Genomic DNA, 19272 nt, shown 5'->3' on the forward strand with positions numbered 1-19272 from the left:
CCATCTAGCCCCACTACACAAACACTACACAAACAGTACAGCTACACAAAGAGTACATTTCTTCCTTCTCCAGGCAGTGTAAACAAACTGAGCAATCTCAAACACTCGTGCCTGAAACAAAATTCAGAGTCCCTGCTTGTCCCGTAACCAGAATACTTCAGGGTTAGCACCAAACATTTTCACAGAAAATAACATGTCTCAGATCGTCATACAAAGGGCTATAAAACACTAAATGGATTTCGTTTTTGATTTCCCAACACAGTAGGCAAATGATCTCCTCTTCAGGCACTGTGTTAAATCTCCCCTTCTCTAAGCCAGAGGGAGAGGGCCGGATGGGAGTTGAGCACACACTGACCTTATGCTTTTTGTTAGGTTCAGGAGGACTTATGGTTCAGGCATATAGTTCTCTTTGATGACAGTATGTTCTAAGTTTTTAGGTTTAAACCATATATCAGCTGCCCATTTTTCCTTGTGGATCAGAAAAAGCTTGTCCTTGATTTGGTTAACACCACATGGTAATTTGTTCCTGAATATATACTGCAAATCAGTTTCACAAAAAATAGGTAATTATCTTCAGGTCCCAGTCAAACCTTTTTTTTGTGATTCTGTGTTCTGGCATATTCATCAGTCTGATCCATAGACGTACCATGTCACCTTTTTAACTAACTTCGCAACCCATATCTCCACCGATGGCCAGGTTTCGAGTCAGTTTATGCACACCAAGAAAGCAGCGGATTGCTCTGTTTTGAACATTGTTACAATTAGTATGTACTTTGGATCCCCATACCCCAGCAGCATAGTCATCACTGGACACACACAGGATTGATACAGTTGAGAATAAGCACAGTAACCAAGGTCCTTTTCATTTCGTCTAAATCATTAACATATAGAGTAAATAAAGTGGGTGAGAGTATGTCTCCCTGCTATACACAGTAAGGGGTTGGGAACCAGGTCATTAACCTGAACACAGGCAACTGGAGCCAGATAAAGAGGTTTGATAACATCAGAGAATCTTCCATCAATTCCCATTTTAATTAGTGGTTAAATCCATATGAATTCATTCACTTTTTGACAGCTTCCCTTTTGATTTAAACAAAACTTTCCATACATGTTTGCTCATGGAAGAAGTGGTCAGAAAGTGACTTTTTGGACCTGAATGCAAAACATTCAGGAGATAAGATGTGCTCAAAGTTGACCCATTTTGCAAACCCCACCATACCATGAGACATCCATGTCATCATCACTGGAAAAGATAAACGGTTGAGTTTGATATAATTCAAAAGCTTACAACAAATAGGGTTGTCAAACTAAATGTTAAAAATATATATAAAAACAATTACCTTTAATGTCAATTATGTAAAAACGCATAAACTCCGATTTTTTTCATATTCGCATATGTTGTAGCTTATAGCCTACTTTACATCATCTGAGGGAATTTGTGTTGTGTCCGCGGTTGAGACACAACATGCTCCTGAATAAAGGGTGTTGTCAAAAAGTGATTGAATTGAAATGGATTTACCCCAGTCTAAAAGCAATTAGGTCTCTATTTACCTAATCGAAAGCCTTCATAAAATCAATAAAACAGGCAAAAGTTGGTTCTTGAATTCTAGCCCGGACCACCGTAGAGACAGTATAGATCTGGTCTATACATGCTCTGGCTTTCCTAAAGCCATTCTGTTCATCAGCAAGCTGACCAGACAGTTCTAGATAGTGAGAAGAGAGAGCCTGTTATTTAGGATGTAGGACTACAATTTACATACAGTGCTAATGAGAATAATCCCTCTATAGTTCAATGGGATTTTAGGCTCGGTTTTGGGGATTTCAGAGATTCCAAACTTGTTAGTTCATGCTGTCAACCTGTCTGGTCTGAGTGATTAGAGGGTGTTCTTAACACTGACCTGTGTGCCACCTTTGCCACGCTTGATTTTGCCCGGCTGCAGTACGGTCAGGTTCTCCTTCCTGCTTGGCTGGACAGGTGGTGTAGCCTGACCCACCTCTGTTATCTCCCCACTGTTCCACCTCTCCTGGACCTCCAGCGTCATGGCTACCTACAGTGATTGGATCAAAGTCAGTGAGCCAGTGAGATATGCAGGGTTGAACAAATCATCAACGTTACACTATAGTCAAATACAAGCATCGCAGGTGCAGCGAAATAACATCTGCAAATCTGTGTATGCCACCAAAAACTATTTTTGTATGTTTTGCCATGGAAAGTCCAGGGAGTCTCTGCCTGTTTCAGACATGTTTTTCCTTCATTTGGTGCCTAATGAACACAAACCAACACTCCATTCCCTCCCAGTTTAACACTTCATGTGGTGGTTAGTGTGAATGGGGCTTGCCTTCTCTTTGGGGTCCGGTGTGCAGAGGATCTTTGTAGCCCAGAAGCACAGTGTGTCCTCAGAGGGTGATGGCTCAACATCATCTACTGACAACTTGCCTGAGACAAAAAGAGATCTCTTATTAATGTACTTAACATCATTCAAAGCTTTGCCAGAACAAAATATCTTAGCTACTAGCCTGTGTTCTTGCCTGCTCATCATCAAGCCAACAAGTTTGGCATGAAAATTCCATAAGGAGATGGCAAAGAGTGCAGAAACAGACTGTCACCCAGGCTACACTACTTTCCTTTATGTAGTTGTCAAACAAAACTTTGATTGGTGTACATTGTTCATTAGGTATACTATCGCCTTACCATTAGATGTGTCTGTCTCTGGGATGGGACTTAGACATAGCTCATTCTGTGTGTTGATATAAATCATGTCTTGGACAACTCTGACCTCATGCACCTGGTTCTGTAGACAGAAAAACAAACTTTCATTTTAGTCTCATGGTATTATTGATTAATAAGCTGTTATTCAATGACCAAATTCTAATAACACATACAGTACATTGCCTAGTGAATGTCTTCACACCTCTTGCAAAGCTGTCACATGTAGATGCCTTATGTAAATATAAAAAGGGATTCAATTACATTGTTTTATCCGCTTGTGATCTACACAGCCGACTACACATTCTCAAAGTGAAAGAAGAATTCAAGACGTCTTGATTGTCTCAGGGGTGTGAGTACTTTCTCTAAGCAACTCCAAATGCCTGTCTCTCGCCCCCAAGCACACACGTATGAAGCCGATGGTGGTAATACATATCAACCTTCCCTTTATCACACTGTTTCAGGAAACCTATATTTAGAATACTACGAATAAATAGGCTCTGTTGGAGACAATCTCTCTCTACCTGTAGTCCCATGGAAGAGGCACCTGTCTCCAGGCAGAAGTCAAAGTGATGCCAGGGACAGACCAGCACCCTCTTCCCATCTCCCAGGTCCTCAATGTCACCGAGGTCAAGAGGGCCTCCTGCGCCAAGATGGTGGTTGTAATGATGAAAGACATCATAGTATGGTGAACATGATCATTTCTTTCTTATAGCATACTCTCATCCTTCTGGTTTATCCTATAGCCACATTGGCACATAGTTGTTTATGAATTAATCATCATAACAGCAAGCTACCATAGCATAGTGCTGAGTGATTAATTGCATGCCATCAATTAGGCTAACTTATACCTTCATGGGGACAGGATGAATCCATAGCCCAGAATCTGTCATCTTCTGTGTGAACCAGGACAATGTGTTCACCATCCTCAGAGTACAGCCTTGAGGAAACGTAGAGAAGTCATGCACCAAGTTAGACCATCTTTTCAGAATAGGCAAGGGCAGCTAATGTGTATAAATCATATACATTGGGGGGATCAACAGTTAGCTAGCTAGCTGCTGCTATTCTAGCTAATTGGACTGCTTACTTTGTGCATGGTGAATCAAAATCACACTTCTTTCCTACACATTGCCAGTTTCCGTCTCTGACAATTTCTCTTAATGCAGCGACTAAATCTTCCTCGAAGTGATCCATTTAAAATATACGATGCAGAAATTAGTAGTAAGAGTAATGTTGTGCATAACTAGCTTGCTACTGCTGCCGTCCCTGCCGATGTGTGGCACAATTGTTTTCTTCTGAACTACAAAATCAAATTGTTTCAACCGGATGTTGGTACTCCACGAATTCTGCCCGACATAAAACCACTAAGGTAGAACAAGAACCTAAAACATAACCGAGACAAACCTTTGACAGGCTATGCAAAAAGATAACACTTGAGACAAAGAATGAATGCATAGAAATGTATTTGTTGATTAGATGAGATTTAGAATGCAATTAACAGTCATTTTCTCATTTTGATATGGTTGATTACATTAAATATATATATATATATTTTAACGAAATTACAATGAGAACAATTAACCTCAAGGCTTAATTAACCTCAAACCTCAAGGCCAGCAGATGACGATACACTTGTATCCCCCATGGACAGGTTTGTACATAAAACATTCTCCATTCACGCTGCAAGGGTGTCAATTTCCTCGTTAACTTGATTTATTGGCGATAATGCCGCAGGGAAAAAAACTGAAAGTATGTGTACTTTATGAAACACAATTTTAAAACACCGTGCTAGGGTGGCTAATGCGTGTTCACTCATGTTGGAAACTCTGAAATGTTCCACTTGCTAACCTAGGCGGAAGAATCGGATCCTGAGTTTCCCACTTCAGTTTGTACCAGAATCAACCAATAGGAAGCTTTACGCAAATAACTTTAGTTCATTTTAAGTCACAGGTCCCGAGTTTCCGACATGACATGAACGCAGCATAATACCTAGGAACGTTAGTCCCAGATGTGCATATCGCCTTTAGCCATTTAGGCTGCAGCAGTCTGTTGTTTAACCGCTGGCTGAAAAAGGGGATGCAGTGTCAGGAAGTAGCATTATATATATATATATTGTAATGACCCTGAGTTTTTGTGGCACAGTCGATAGCGCGCCGGATCTCGGGCTAGAAGGTCGAGGGTTCGAGACCTGCTCCTTGCTGTTTCATTACAATATTTAAAAACTCTAACTTTCTCACCATTAAATCAAATTAAGGAGGAACTCGACGCCCTTTCAGCCTGAATGTAGAATGTTTTATGTACGAACCGGCCACAGGTTTATAGCCAGCTGCAAACAATGCCTTTGGACATTAAAGAAGAAAACTTTTTTTTTAACATGAAACAACTCAATATCGCCATCTGCCGGCCATTGGGCTAGAAAACAATATGATTGATATGATCTACTGTACGACATTGTATCTCAAAATTGCCAGGAGGAACATACAGACTGCAGGAATTCAAGTCAGTGAATGTTTGAAACTGAAGTGAATTGTAAGTACATCTACATAGTGACCTACAGTACCAGTAAAAAGTTTGGACACACCTACTCATTCAAGGGGTTTTCTATAGAATCATGTAGTAACCAAAAAGGTGTTAAACAAATCAAAATATATTTTAGATTTTTCAAAGTAGCCACCCTTTGCCTTTATGACTGCTTTGCACAATATTGGCATTCTCTCAACCAGCTTTTTTTCTTCTTCTTTTAAAACTTTATTTAATTAGGCAAGTCAGTTAAGAAAAAAATCTTATTTACAATGACGGCCTGTTAAAGGAAAAAGGCCTCCTGTGGGGATGGGATTAAAAATATAATTAAATATTGGACAAAACACACATCACGACAAGAGAGACAACACAACACTACATTAAGCGAGACCAAAGACGACAACATAGCATGGCAGCAACACATGAAAACACAGCATGGTAGCAACACAACATAACAACAGCTTAATTTCATTTCAATTAACAGGTGTGCCTTGTTAAAAGTTTGTGGAATTTCTTTCCTTCTTAATGCGTTTGAGCCAATCAGGTGTGTTGTGGCAAGGTAGGGTTGGTATACAGAAAATAGCCCTATTTGGTAAAAGACCAAGTCCATATTACGGCAAGAACAGCTCAAATAAGCAAAGTGAAACAACAGCCCATCATTACTTTAAAACATGAAGGTCAATCAATCCAGGAAAATTTCATGATCTTTTAAAGTTTCTTCAAGTGGAGTCTCAAAAACCATCAAGCGCTATGATGAAACTGGCTCTCATGAGGACCCCACAGGAAAGGAAGACCCAGAGTTACCTCTGCTGCAGAGGATAAGGTCATTAGAGTTACCAGCCTCAGAAATGCAGCCCAAATAAATGCTTCACAGAGTTCAAGTAACAGACATCTCAACATCAACTGTTCAGAGGGGACTCCGTGAATCAGGCCTTCATGGTCAAATTGCTGCAAAGAAACCACTAATAAAGGACACCAATAAGAAGAGACTTGCTTGGGCCAAGAAACACAAGCAATGGACATTAGACCGGTGGAAATCTGTCCTTTGGTCTGATGAGTCCAAATTTGAGATCTTTGGTTCCAACCGAGTAGGTGTAGGTGAACGGATGATCTCCGCATGTGTGGTTCCCACCGTGAAGCATGGAGGAGGTGTGATGGTGCTTTGCTGGTGACACTGTCAGTGATTTATTTAGAATTCAAGGCACTCTTAACCAGCATGGCTACCACAGCATTCTGCAGCAATACGCCATCCCATCTGGTTGCGCTTAGTGGGACTATCATTTGTTTTTCAACAGGACAATGATCCAACACACCTCCAGGCTGTGTAAGGGCTATTTGAACAAGAAGGAGAGTGATGGAGTGCTGCATCAGATTTCTTATTTTTTTTTGTATTTAACTAGGCAAGTCAGTTAAGAACAAATTCTTATTTTAAATGACAGCCTACTCCTGCCAAACCCAGATGACCTGGCTTCCAATTACCCAACCTCAACCCAATTGAGATGTTTGGGATGAGTTGGACCGCAGGGTGAAGGAAAAGCAGCAAACAAGTACTCAGCATGTGGCAACTCCTTAAAGACTGTTGGAAAAGCATTCCAGGTGAAGCTGGATGAGAGAATGCCAAGAGTGTGCAAATCTGTCATCAAGGCAAAGGGTGGCTACTTTGAATCATCTAAAATATATTTTGATTTGTTTAACAATTTTTTGGTTACTACATGATTCCATGTGTTATTTCATAGTGTTGATGTCTTCACTATTATTATACAATGTAGAAAATAGTAAAAATAAAGAAAAACCCTTGAATGAGTAGGCGTGTCCAAACTTTTGACTGGTACTGTACATACATAGAAAATCAACAGTTGTGGGGAAAAAAGTGATGACGGCGCATAACTCATGAGTGTAAAATAAATGATTTAATATACAACAGAAAACATGTGCAAAATATTCATGATCAGTATGCTTTGAGTATAATAAGATAGTGAAAGCCTGGTTTAAAGGAAAGAACACTGGCTACCCCAAACCTCTTTCACCAAAACCATCTGGAGCACGAGATTGCAGGCAATACTGTCTGCTCCATCTTACATACAAGGAACAGTCATCCGTGCCATTTTAGAGCTTAAAAAAATGTGTTTGTTACAATATGATACATTTCATAACATGACCTGTAAGGTTTTTTAGTTCGACAACATATATATATACACACATATATGTATAGTATTACCTTAAATTTACATAGAAACGCAGACAAAAAAAAAAGGATAGTGATCCACTTTAAAATGACAGCTGGTGGCGACTTGATGGGACACAAACACAGGATGTCATTCAACCAACTGCGTCATTGTCTGGTGTCAGGGGGTCAAAGGTGAGCAATGGTGGAGTTCAGTATGTCTGGCTTGCTCTTGGTGTTAGTGGCCTTGGAGAGGTCTCGCTGTGGACAGAGGTACAGAGATAAGCATAGATATTCTCTTCCCACCCAACATCAACAGGCTAGTGTTCAGTTGGCACGAAACATAAAAAAATATTTACAAAACAGTATAATGATGATCTAAATTAGAAAATGCTAATTTTCATGCAAAATATTTTGCTACAGCATATCCTAATGAACATGACCAAGGTGCCGTGGTAACAAATTGAGTAGCGACAAATAGCATTGGACACTACCTCAGTTTTCACTCCACAGTAAATAAACACAAATCTAGAAAATAATAATTGCACATTGCACATTGCACAGTAATTGCACATTTCCCAAATACATTTTGATTTAAAAGGCAGAAACAACCACAGTGACAGACAGAGAAAGACTGAAGACTGAAGGGTATTAGGAGTGTGGTTGTAAAAAGGTTACATCAGTAAATAGCGACACACAGCCCAGCCTGAGAGCCCTCAGAGGGTTTAGAAGAACACACTAACAAGAGAGGGTACACTACTGTTACCTGGGAACATAATCAGGGATGAAGCGTTTTAAAGAATGTATCTTAGTGGTTAATGACATGCATATATTTGGATACAGGAAGAATTATTTGATGTGTATTAGTTTGGGCAATTCACACATTCAAACAAACCTTGATTGAACCGATTCGATTACTGTGTTGATTAAGCCCGTCTAAAAACAGAATACATTTATCAATTAGCCACAATTCTCCACTCAAACCCCCCCCTCATGGCTAGACCGTGTGTTGCTGCATAGAATCAGTAAAATAAGACACAGAAAAAAACACAAATTACCGCAAACTCGGAATAAGTGCTGGCGACAGAGTTAATGCTGAAGTTACGCTGCGGACTAGCCAGGGTTTTTAACCCACCGCTCTGAAGAGGGACTCCAAGTCCGGTCACCTGGCCCATGTTCTCCTTGTTGCGCTCCTGCAGTCCCGCAAGAGGGGGCTTACTGCGACCCGGGGTCCTTACCGATGGGACCTGGATGGGGGAAAACACAGAGAAAAGATGGATGAGGAGAAAAAGAAGCCTGGAATCCGAACTGATATATTCCATTTCCCCATCACTTCAACAATGGTGAAACAGCATCAGTTTGTATTCCAAGCTTGGGAACAGAAAACGCAACAGATGGTTTGCTTTGAGTGAATGTCAGGGTTTGGGCAAAAATTAGCATGTTACCCATACCAAATGACTGGTCTAAATTGAGAAGTAATTCAATAGCGTCTAAGTATACTGAACAAAAATATAAACGCAACATGTAAAGTGTTGGTCCCATGTTTCATGAGCTGAAATAAAAAGATCCCAGAAATTGTCCATATGCACAAAAATCTTATTTCTCTCAAAAAATTGTCACACAACACAATGCCACAGATGTCTCATGTTGAGGGAGTGTGCAATTGGCACGATGACTGCAGGAATGTCCACTAGAGCTGTTGCCAGAGAATTTAATGTGAATTTCTCTACCATAAGCTGCCTCCAACGTCGTTTTAGAGAATTTGGCAGTACGTCCAACCGGCCTAACAACCGCAGACCATGTGTAACCACGCCAGCCCAGGACCTCCACATCCAGCTTCTTCACCAGGGTCTTGACCGGACTGCAGTTCGGCATCGAAACTGACTTCATTGGACAAATGCTCACCTTCTATGGCCACTGGCACGTTGGAGAAGTGCTCTTCACAGATGAATCACGGTTTCAACTGTACCGGGCAGATGGCAGGCAGTGTGTGTGTATGGCATCGTGTGGGCGAGCGGATTGCTGATGTCAATGTTGTGATCAGTGCCCCATGGTGGAGGTGGGGTTATAGTAATGGCAGGCATAAGCTACAGACAACGAACACAATTGCATTTTATCGATGGCAATTTGAATGCAGAGATACCGTGACGATTGTCGTGTCATTCAGCAAGATAATGTTGCAAGAATCGGTACACAATTCATGAAAGCTGAAAATGTCCCAGTTCTTCCATGGACTGCATACTTACCAGACATGTCACCCATTGAGCATGTTTGGGATGCTCTGGACCAACGTGTACAACAGCGTGTTCCAGCTCCCGCCAATATCCAGCAACTTCACACAGCCATTGAAGAGGAGTGGGACAACATTCCACAATCAACAGCCTGATCAACTCTATGCGAAAGAAATGTGTTGCATTGCATGAGGCAAATGGTGGTCACACCTGATACTGACTGTTTTACTAGGGTGTCTGTGACCAACAGATGCATATCTGTATTGCCAGTCATGTGAAATCCATAGACTACTGCCTAATTAATTTATTTCAATTGACTGATTTCCTTATATGAACTGTAACTCTGTAAAATTGTTGCATTTATATATATTTTTTCAATGTAGTTAGTTGTTGTGCAAACATGCTGCATTGACCTTGTTGACTGACAGAGGGGGGCGGGAGGGTGAGTGACAGACAGTTCCGCCATAGGCTGAGCGCATGGTGCTGTTAGAGTTGGCACTAGAGAGGCTGGAGGTGGTGCCATTGAACTGGAGAGAACACACAAACAGAGAGTTAGTTAGTGATGCCAAAAGCTCACGTTATTAATGCGGAAATATATAAAACACAAGCCAGTGATTGTGTTAGCCTGGGTGTCCAGTCTTGTTTCTGCTTTAGCCACCTTTGTCATAAAAACGGAGGCAGTCCATAAACAGACTGGATACCCAGGCTAAGATTGGGCCACGCAATTGTTCCATGAGTATGAAGGCTAGAAAGAGCAGCAGCAAAGTTACTGGAGTGGTACCTTTCGTGCTTTGCTGGGGGTAGTTGTGCCAAGGAATCTCCTTTTGGTCGGCGTCCGGACAGCTGTCCCATACAGCATATCCACTTCAATCTGCTTGCTCTTTTTCAGTTGCTGTTACAATAAAATATAGATCAAAGTATTGTAACAAAGTAAGCTTTTATCTACACAGACCTAACCCTAACCCTAACCCTAACCCTAACCCTAACCCTAACCCTAACCCTAACCCTAACCCTAACCCTAACCCTAACCCTAACCCTAACCCTAACCCTAACCCTAACCCTAACCCTAACCCTAACCCTAACCCTAACCCTAACCCTAACCCTAACCCTAACCCTAACCCTACCCCTAACCCTAACCCTAACCCTAACCCTAACCCTAACCCTAACCCTAACCCTAACCCTAACCCTAACCCTAACCCCTAACCCTAACCCTAACCCTAACCCTAACCCCTAACCCTAACCCTAACCCCTAACCCTAACCCTAACCCTAACCCTAACCCTAACCCTAACCCTAACCCTAACCCTAACCCTAACCCTAACCCTAACCCTAACCCTAACCCTAACCCTAACCCTAACCCTAACCCTAACCTAACCCTAACCCTAACCCTAACCCCTAACCCTAACCCTAACCCTAACCCTAACCCTAACCCTAACCCTAACCCTAACCCTAACCCTAACCCTAACCCTAACCCTAACCCTAACCCCTAACCCTAACCCTAACCCCTAACCCTAACCCCTAACCCTAACCCTAACCCCTAACCCTAACCCCTAACCCTAACCCCTAACCCTAACCCTAACCCTAACCCTAACCCTAACCCTAACCCTAACCCTAAACCCTAAACCCTAACCCCTAACCCTAACCCTAACCCTAACCCTAACCCTAACTTGAGACAAGTGTATAACAAATGATGATAGGTCCGGTTTCCCAGATCCAAATGAAACCTAATTCTGGACTGAAAAACACTTCTTTGGTCATGCTTCTTAGTCCAGGACTAGGTTTGATCTGGGTCCAGGAAGGAGGACCAATACTGTATCTCTCAAGTTAGGATTCTGCCCTGAAATGAGTGGCCATGTCTTTACCCTCTCCAGTTTCTCATTCTCTTTCTCGATGCGGTGCAGCTCCCACTGCTCCTCTACAAACTGCAGGAACTTCTGTCCATTCACCAGGAACTCCCTGGCCTGCTCCTGCTCCCACACATCAATCTGAGCCTTCAGCTTCTTCTCAAGCTGGACAAATAAAACAACAATATCGGGATATAGCCAAGTGTTTTACAGTATAGTATGTGTTTATATAGCATAGCATTATGTACAGCTGGTAAAAAAAACTCAAAGCCTTGTCATGTTTGTATGTACAGTAGCTACCCCCTAACAAGGGAATACTACAGACTCCTGTCTTTTTCAAAAGGATTTACCTTGGGCAGGCTTTTGTGGAGCTCGGCTTTCTGTTTCTCCTCTTTGAGCAGATTCCCTCCTCTGTTGGTGAACCTGGAGGGGTCTGTGGCTTTTTTCTGTGGGGATAAAAAGGTAATGCCAAGGGTTAAAACCCCCTAAGGTTGATGTCTGCGCCTCCTTGGAAATCTAAATTAGCATTATACAAAAATCCAGACACACAAAAAAGTATTTTTTTGTTGGTCAATTTAAGCTAGAGATGTTTTTGTTGTTGCATTGGATGTGTCTCAATCCACTGCATTCGCCTATGTAACACTTCCGCATTTGGGGTGAAAGGTGACAGAGCAGTGTTTGTCAGACCATGAGACATACCGAAAATTGGTCTTTGCACAAAATAGTCTGTAGCGTCCAAACGGTTTTTCCTACAAACTATCATGACCCCTCTTTGGAAACATTTTGCTCCTCGACCCCCACAAGCGTCTTGGGACTCGTCTGAAGTCGGTACAGACGATCTGCCAACTTCTGTCTATACCGTTTGGGCTACACACTAATACGCCTGTATAAAGGAGAGATTCTCAAAAACAAGTACGTCGGTTGTTTTGTTCTAGGACATCCACAGGCCTCACAAGACTCGTCTGAATGTCCCTCAGTACCGGTTGACAGTTTTTTTTATGAGAGTAGAGTACCAGTCAAAAGTTTGGACACACCTACTCATTCTTTTCTTTATTTTTACTATTTTCTACATTGTAGAATAATAGTGAAGCTATCAAAACCATGAAATAACACATATGGAATTATGTAGTAAAAAAAAAGAAGTGTTAAATGTATTTTATATTTGAGATTCTTCAAAGTAGCCACCCTTTGCCTTGATGACAGCTTTGCACACTCTTGGCATTCTCTCAACCAGCTTCATGAGGTAGTCACCTGGAATGCATTTCAATTAACAGGTGTGCCTTGTTAAAAGTTCATGAATTTGAGCCAATCAGTTGTGTTGTGACAAGGTAGGGGTGGTATACACAAGATAGCCCTATTTGGTAAAAGTCCATATTAATGGCAAGAATAGCTAAAATAAGCAAACTGAAACTACAGTCCATCATTACTTTAAGACATGAAGGTCAGTCAATGCGGAAAATTTCAAGAACTTTTAAAGTTTCTTCAAGTGCTGTCGCAACAACCATCAAGCGCTATGATGAAACTGGCTCTAATGAGGACTTCCACAGGAAAGGAAGACCCAGAGTTAAGTTCATTAGAGTTAACGGCACCTCAGATTGCAGCCCAAATAAATGCTTCACAGAGTTCAAGTAACAGACACATCTCAACATCAACTGTTCACAGGAGACTGCGTGAATCAGGCCTTCATGGTCAAATTGCTGCAAAGAAACTACTACTAAAGGACACCAATAAGAAGAAGAGAGTGCTTGGGCCAAGAAACATGAGTAATGGACATGAGACCGGTGGAAATCTGTCTTTTGGTCTGATGAGTCGAAATGTAAGATTTTTGGTTCCAACCGCCGTGTCTTTGTGAGACGCAGAGTAGGTGAACGGATGATCTCCGAATGTGTGGTTCCCACCGTGAAGCATGGAGGTGGTGGTGTGATGGTGCTTTGCTGGTGACGTTGTCAGTAATTTATTTAGAATTCAAGGAACACTTAACCATCATGGCTACCACAGCATTCTCCAGCGATACGCCATCCCATCTGGTATACGCTTAGTGGGACCAGCATTTGTTTTTCAGCAGGACAATGACCCAACACACCTCCAGATTGTGAGGGCTATTTGACCAAGGAGAGTGATGGAGTGCTGCATCAGATGACCTGGCCTCCACAATCACCCGACCTCAACCCAATTGAGATGGTTTGGGATGAGTTGGACTGCAGAGTGAAGGAAAAGCAGCCAACATGTGCTCAGCATATCTGGGAACTTCTTCAAGACTGTTGTAAAAGCATTCCTCGTGAAACTGGTTGAGAGAATGCCAAGAGTGTGCAAAGCGGTCATCAAGGCAAAGGGTGGCTACTTTGAAGAATCTCAAATACCTTTTTGTTTAACACTATTTTGGTTACTACACAATTCCATATGTTACTTCATAGTTATATATACACACACACACACACGTAAGAAAAAAAAGATATAATAATAATAATAACAACAACAACTGTTTCCTGACCTTTCTTATATCTCTTAGACACTTCAGAACAACCTACTTTAGATTTTTGGGGGAACTTGCTGTTGTTCTATGTAGTGAATTTGTTATTTAATGCATTTGTATGGGCTAATAGCAGTAAGGCTCCCCAAAAAATTAGTAAGTCATTTGTACAAATATTGTTTTATAATTCAAAATTAAAATGTTATGTTATTTAACATCAAAATTGTTTGGATGAAAAAGCCTAGGTAATTCAAAAATAAGCAATACATGTTTTCTTACAGTGAACTATCCCTTTAAAGCCCATTAAAAAAAAAGATGATTGCACTTGTCTTTTCCTACTAGCACCAACTTTAATGATAACGTCTTTATTGACAAAAATGTACGAACTAAAACTGTGATATGTGGTTGTCTCACCTAGCTATTTTAAGATGAATGCACTAACTGCAAGTCGCTCTGGATAAGAGCGTCTGCTAAATGACTCAAATGTTTCCACGGTGCTTCTCCACTGCTAACCTCTAGTTCCAGGAAGAGTCTCCAGCTCTCCTCCCAGCGTTGAACCCCCTCAAACAGCTCCTTGTGTTCTTCATAGTGCTGCTTCAGCCTCAGGATCTCAGCTTCGTGCAGCCCCAACAGCTGCTCTGTAAAATCATCTGAAGGAGGGAAAAACAAATTATTAAATGTATTATTAAAATCAGTTACGTCACATTGAAGAGAAAATTGCCTTTTGAAAAGGGAACACTAAATGCATGGGTATGTGACGCACCGGGTATGTGATTAATAAGTTAACAATCATAAAACACATTGTTCACTAGAAAGAATTCTCTGAGTCTTCATTCATTGATGGGTCTACCAAAGCTTGTGTTTTACCTGTAATCCAAACCCTGAAACCCAACTTACTGCTAAAATAGGGCACAAAGGCCTGTTGCTGATCACTGCTGAAGAAGCATTTCTCCCAGAGCACTGCGATCTCTGAGCGGATGGCTTCAGTAACGTTTCGCATGTTCAGTCGTTTGAGCTCCATCAGTCGCCTGCCCTCTGCCTCTAACTGAGGTGTGAAAAAGAAGAGAGAACAATTTGGTTCTTTGATTCTAACATTTTCTTGATTAATAGACAGACCTTGTTTAGAAACAGCTTTAGAATGCCAGATAGACTACTGGAGACAATAGTGACTAGCCAGGGTACAAACCAGAGGTGTATACATACTACAAAGCAGGATCAATTAGATTTAAAAAAATTAAAACACCATAAACAACTATTGACTTTCTGGTTCATTAAGAAAGCTAAACTTAGATATGTGTTTTAAGTTGTTGAGTCAATTAGACCAAGCCCATTTCAAGCTTATCTTTCAAAAATAAAATAAAACAGTTATTTCAGAATATTTAGGCAAGTAAGGGGCATGGTCAACATTTGCTCATTGGACTTTGGTCAAAATAAGTGCACTAGAAAGGGATTAGGGTGCCATTTGGTACATAAGCGAAGAGTGTTCACTGACAGCATCCAGGTTCTTCTTCTTGGAGGCGACCATGTGCTCTGAGAAGAGCTCCCTCTCCTCCTGGGGCACCTGCAGTCTGTCCCACAGCTCCTGGATCTTCTCCCTGTGAGCCTCACACACCGCCTGGTTCTCTGCCTTCCTCTCCTCTAGCTAGACAGAACAACATAGACAGGGGACGGTCAGTAAAGGAGCACTATGGAAATGGGCACGTTCCAGGACGTCTGTATTGTCTTTACATGGGGCGCGACTGCAATAAAGACCTGGAACACGGCCAATGACAGATATTATCAACAAAATGCAAATGAAGATATTTACATGATCTATAGTGAAGTGATAATGAACTGATACAGTATTGTTGAAATGTAATGCGTGTAGGTCGACTGGTTTTCTACTGTATTGTGGTGGTGAGCAGATCAACTTTGTTCATTCTGCACAGACATAGCAAAGTATCGCTCAAACTATCATCTGAAACATATTGGATTAGTTCCATTCTCACTTGGCCGAGGAGGAGTTTGAGTGAGGCGATGTTGTCTTTGGACAGGCAGAAGGCCTCCTGGTCCTCGCAGACGATGTCCTTCTCGAAGCTGGTCTCTGGCAGCTGGTCCAGGTCGTCCATGCACAGGACGATCTGCCTCTTGATGCCCACAAACTCAGCGTGCCGCCGCTCCTGGCCACGGACAGAGAGACATGCCGTTAGGGATCTCCTCAAATGTGGATATTAGTTTACATCAGTGTTTTCCCCCAATATTATTTTCTCTAAGTGAGGTGCAGAATCAATGGCCAACCTTTTTTGGCTTTACTACAACCAATTAAACTAATCATGACTCTAGATTAAAGACGGAGAGTAGTTGAATCAGCAAATAAGTGCCGAGCTGATGGCAGAACAAGCAGCAGCTCTCCAGGAGCAGGGTTGAAGTATGCACCATCATTCACATCTACGTTCAAATAACATGTTTTCTTTCAAATCCTTTGAGTATTTGATTGAGCCTGCATGATGTATCACATGGGGTTTGCTCCTTTGTGACTATTCCATTAGTTCCATTGCACCAGGTAAGCACAATCAAGTGCAGCTACATTATATATATATTTTTTAAACAAATACTACTGGTATGTGAATCCAGGGTCTGCTTTTATTACAAATCCCTATCTACCTTCTCTGTGGTCTGGCTGGCGATGTGCTGGTGGAAGCTGTTCAGCTGCTCCAGGGAGGGCACGGCGTTAGGGTCGAGGACGTAGGGGTTCGAACACAGAGTGTCACACAGGTCCTGGTCGCGCTCCGTCAAGGCCTTGAGCTGCTGCATCCTCTGGGTCCGCTCCTTCACCAACACCTCCACCTGGGTCCGGATCTCCTTCTCCTGTTGCAGCATGGTGACGCCCCGCTCCTCCTGGTGAGAGAAAAGGTATTGGGTGAAGTTGCCCCTAGACACTGTATTTCCCCCACTAATGGTTAAGGTGAGGATTGAGGAGGGGAAACTGATCCCAGATCTGTATCCAGGGAAGGCACCAGGGTTGGGGTTAATGCCATTTAAATTGGCCCTAACCCTGGAAGCCTCAGGCAGAATATTTATCCAAAGAAATCTTCAAATTCGAAAATGGACTTATCTAAGCAGTCTGGAATGGCCTCATTCCCTTCTTTTCCATAATAGCCCTTTTTCTCTCCATCCACTCATCTTCAAGAAATGGACAGCAATAAGTCCATAAATCATCATAGTAAGCCGTACATGCTTTATCCTAGAAATATAATTACTAGAAAGGACAAAGCCAATCAGACCATGGCAATTTGAGTGGGACATTGATTTGAATCCCTATCCACCAGTCATTATATTTCTATGCGTTATGTCATTTGCATACTAGTAAAACTTTGCAGACCTTGTTAGAAACTGTTAGGATGCTTACCTCAAATGGGGGTAGCTGCAGTTCCAAGCACAGCGTATCCAGTTGTTTGCGACAGGCTTCGATGCTGCTCAACAGTCTGGTCCTAAGAGACTCCTCCTCTGTTATCATCATGTCTAACAAACCCTGTGAGAGATGTACAGAAATGACTAGTCAGTCCACATATAGGAAGGAATACATACTTGTGAATTAGCTACATATAGAAATCTCACATTTAGCAGACTAAATAGATAGGCTACATCACACATATGCCCTAGCAACACACCCCTCAAAAGTAGGTTAGCTAGCTACTGTACTAGCTCTTCACCAGGGCGTCAAGCTGCACTGACGCCCTGGAGCAGAGCTAGCTAGTTTTTTATTTCACCTTTATTTAACCAGGTAGGCAAGTTGAGAACAAGTTCTCATTTACAATTGCGACCTGGCCAAGATAAAGCAAAGCAGTTCGACACATACAACAACACAGAGTTACACATGGAGTAAAACAAACATACAGTCAATAATACAGTAGAAAAATAAGTCTATATACAATGTGAGCAAGTGAGGTGAGAAGGGAGGTGAAGGCAAAAAAAAAAAAAAAAAAAGGCCATGGTGGCGAAGTAAATACAATATAGCAAGTAAAACACTGGAATGGTTGATTTGCAGTGGAAGAATGCGCAAAGTAGAGATAGAAATAATGGGGTGCAAAGGAGCAAAATAAATAAATAAATAAATACAGTAGGGAAAGAGGTAGTTGTTTGGGCTAAATTATAGATGGGCTATGTACAGGTGCAGTAATCTGTGAGCTGCTCTGACAGCTGATGCTTAAAGCTAGTGAGGGAGATAAGTGTTTCCAGTTTCAGAGATTTTTGTAGTTCGTTCCAGTCATTGGCAGCAGAGAACTGGAAGGAGAGGCGGCCAAAGGAAGAATTGGTTTTGGGGGTGACCAGAGAGATATACCTGCTGGAGCGGGTGCTACAGCAGGTGCACAGACAGGTGTCACGGCTTTGATAATGTTGTTTCTTGGAGAATAATTACTCTATGCTTGAGTGTCAATTTGTTCTGACTCACCTTGATGTGATTCTTGACCACATTGGTTCTCTGTAGCCTCTGGTCTTCTGGTATTCCTATCTCTTCCCAGATGTCCTTCAGGTGGCAGAGAGCTTTATTCAGGCAAGCCACAGACTCGGCTGCGAGCACCTCACTGGAATGGGCCGGGGACATATATAAAAAGGTTTAATTTTTGGACTGGCATGACTAGTTAAAGTTACTTGACTTTGCTGGACTGCTGCAAGTTGCAACGACAAGGGGCAGCACTGCAGCAGTAACGTTAACGTCAGTGTCAATGTCGTCCTGCTATTGTAATTTATCAGTCTTTGAATTGATAGCACACAGTAGTCCATCCTTCATTCAGCTTTGCAGACACGCCCAGTCGTTAATTGTTAACGTTACAGTATAGTACAATCAAATATGTTATATCTGTGGTATTACAGACAGTAACGTAAGCTAACGTGCTCGCAGCCGAGTCTGTGAATGACTGTCTTGCCTAACGTTAGTCATTCCTGGCAAATTGACATCTAACGTTTGCTAAAATGTTGATTTAGCTAGCAAACTCATAATCTTCAGTAATCTTGCAGTTTTATTTCTAGATAGGTAACTAGTTGTAGCTAGGTATAACGTTAGTCACAAAACACTGCTGCTGTTAAATTAGCTAGCTTGACATTTCAATTCTGCATGCCAAATGCTATACTTTTTACAAATAACGTTACAATTCACTTGCCTCTTTCTCATCGTGAAGTCCCAGTAATTAAGTCAGTTGTGTTGTAGCTTGCAGCAAAACTTCTCATAAATCCTCAGATCTCTGTCCTTCAGCTTTGCCTGTGTTAGGTCAAGCCGTTTCTGTCCGATTCAAAAATATGCATCAAATTGCGGTCTTGTTTCTCATTGGTTGAGGACGGCCATTATGTCATCGTTTAG

The 19272-nt window shown here is 41.8% G+C and overlaps 3 protein-coding genes across 7 annotated transcripts in view; all 3 read right to left on the reverse strand.

The window, feature by feature from the left end:
- Window positions 1-19272, reverse strand: part of vps33b (VPS33B late endosome and lysosome associated) — a 102591-nt gene that overhangs the window by 72689 nt on the left and 10630 nt on the right. The window lies entirely within an intron of this gene.
- On the reverse strand, window positions 1604-4062 carry LOC139575704 (uncharacterized). The gene is made up of 7 exons (XM_071400936.1): window positions 3795-4062; window positions 3559-3647; window positions 3232-3350; window positions 2693-2792; window positions 2340-2437; window positions 1899-2048; window positions 1604-1703 (listed from the first exon to the last, which is right to left on the reverse strand). The coding sequence occupies exons 1-7, from the start codon at window positions 3899-3901 to the stop codon at window positions 1644-1646; spliced, it is 723 nt and encodes a 240-aa protein (XP_071257037.1). The 5' UTR covers window positions 3902-4062; the 3' UTR covers window positions 1604-1643.
- prc1b (protein regulator of cytokinesis 1b) lies at window positions 7116-19234 on the reverse strand. Of its 5 annotated transcripts, XM_071400920.1 has the most exons (15): window positions 19076-19234; window positions 18367-18499; window positions 17323-17445; window positions 16578-16811; window positions 15923-16093; window positions 15427-15576; window positions 14832-14979; window positions 14448-14584; window positions 11815-11910; window positions 11483-11629; window positions 10404-10514; window positions 10036-10149; window positions 8450-8638; window positions 8287-8327; window positions 7116-7652 (listed from the first exon to the last, which is right to left on the reverse strand). In XM_071400920.1, exons 1-15 carry the CDS (start codon window positions 19084-19086, stop codon window positions 7604-7606), a joined length of 1854 nt encoding a protein of 617 aa, XP_071257021.1. In that variant the 5' UTR covers window positions 19087-19234; the 3' UTR covers window positions 7116-7603. The 5 variants fall into 5 exon arrangements, with proteins under 5 accessions (XP_071257021.1, XP_071257025.1, XP_071257023.1 ...); XM_071400924.1 differs by lacking the exon at window positions 11483-11629; XM_071400922.1 differs by lacking the exon at window positions 10036-10149.

The sequence above is a fragment of the Salvelinus alpinus genome, chromosome 5 (assembly GCF_045679555.1).
Source record: "Salvelinus alpinus chromosome 5, SLU_Salpinus.1, whole genome shotgun sequence".
NCBI classification, from domain to species: Eukaryota; Metazoa; Chordata; class Actinopteri; order Salmoniformes; family Salmonidae; genus Salvelinus; species Salvelinus alpinus.

Bases quoted from the DNA above. Each gene is read 5' to 3' on its own strand.
- prc1b (XM_071400920.1), bottom strand. The intron at 16,094-16,577 runs GTAGATAGGGAT...GTCCGTGGCCAG, and splicing joins CCAGCCAGACCACAGAGAAG to GAGCGGCGGCACGCTGAGTT. The intron at 8,639-10,035 runs GTCAATGCAGCA...TCCCCCATCCAG, and splicing joins CCCCTCTGTCAGTCAACAAG to GTCCCATCGGTAAGGACCCC.
- LOC139575704 (XM_071400936.1), bottom strand. From the start codon at position 3,901: ATGGATCACTTCGAGGAAGATTTAGTCGCTGCATTAAGAGAAATTGTC. The intron at 3,351-3,558 runs GTATAAGTTAGC...ATCTTGGCGCAG, and splicing joins TTCATCCTGTCCCCATGAAG to GAGGCCCTCTTGACCTCGGT. The intron at 2,049-2,339 runs GCAAGCCCCATT...CAATCACTGTAG, and splicing joins CACCGGACCCCAAAGAGAAG to GTAGCCATGACGCTGGAGGT.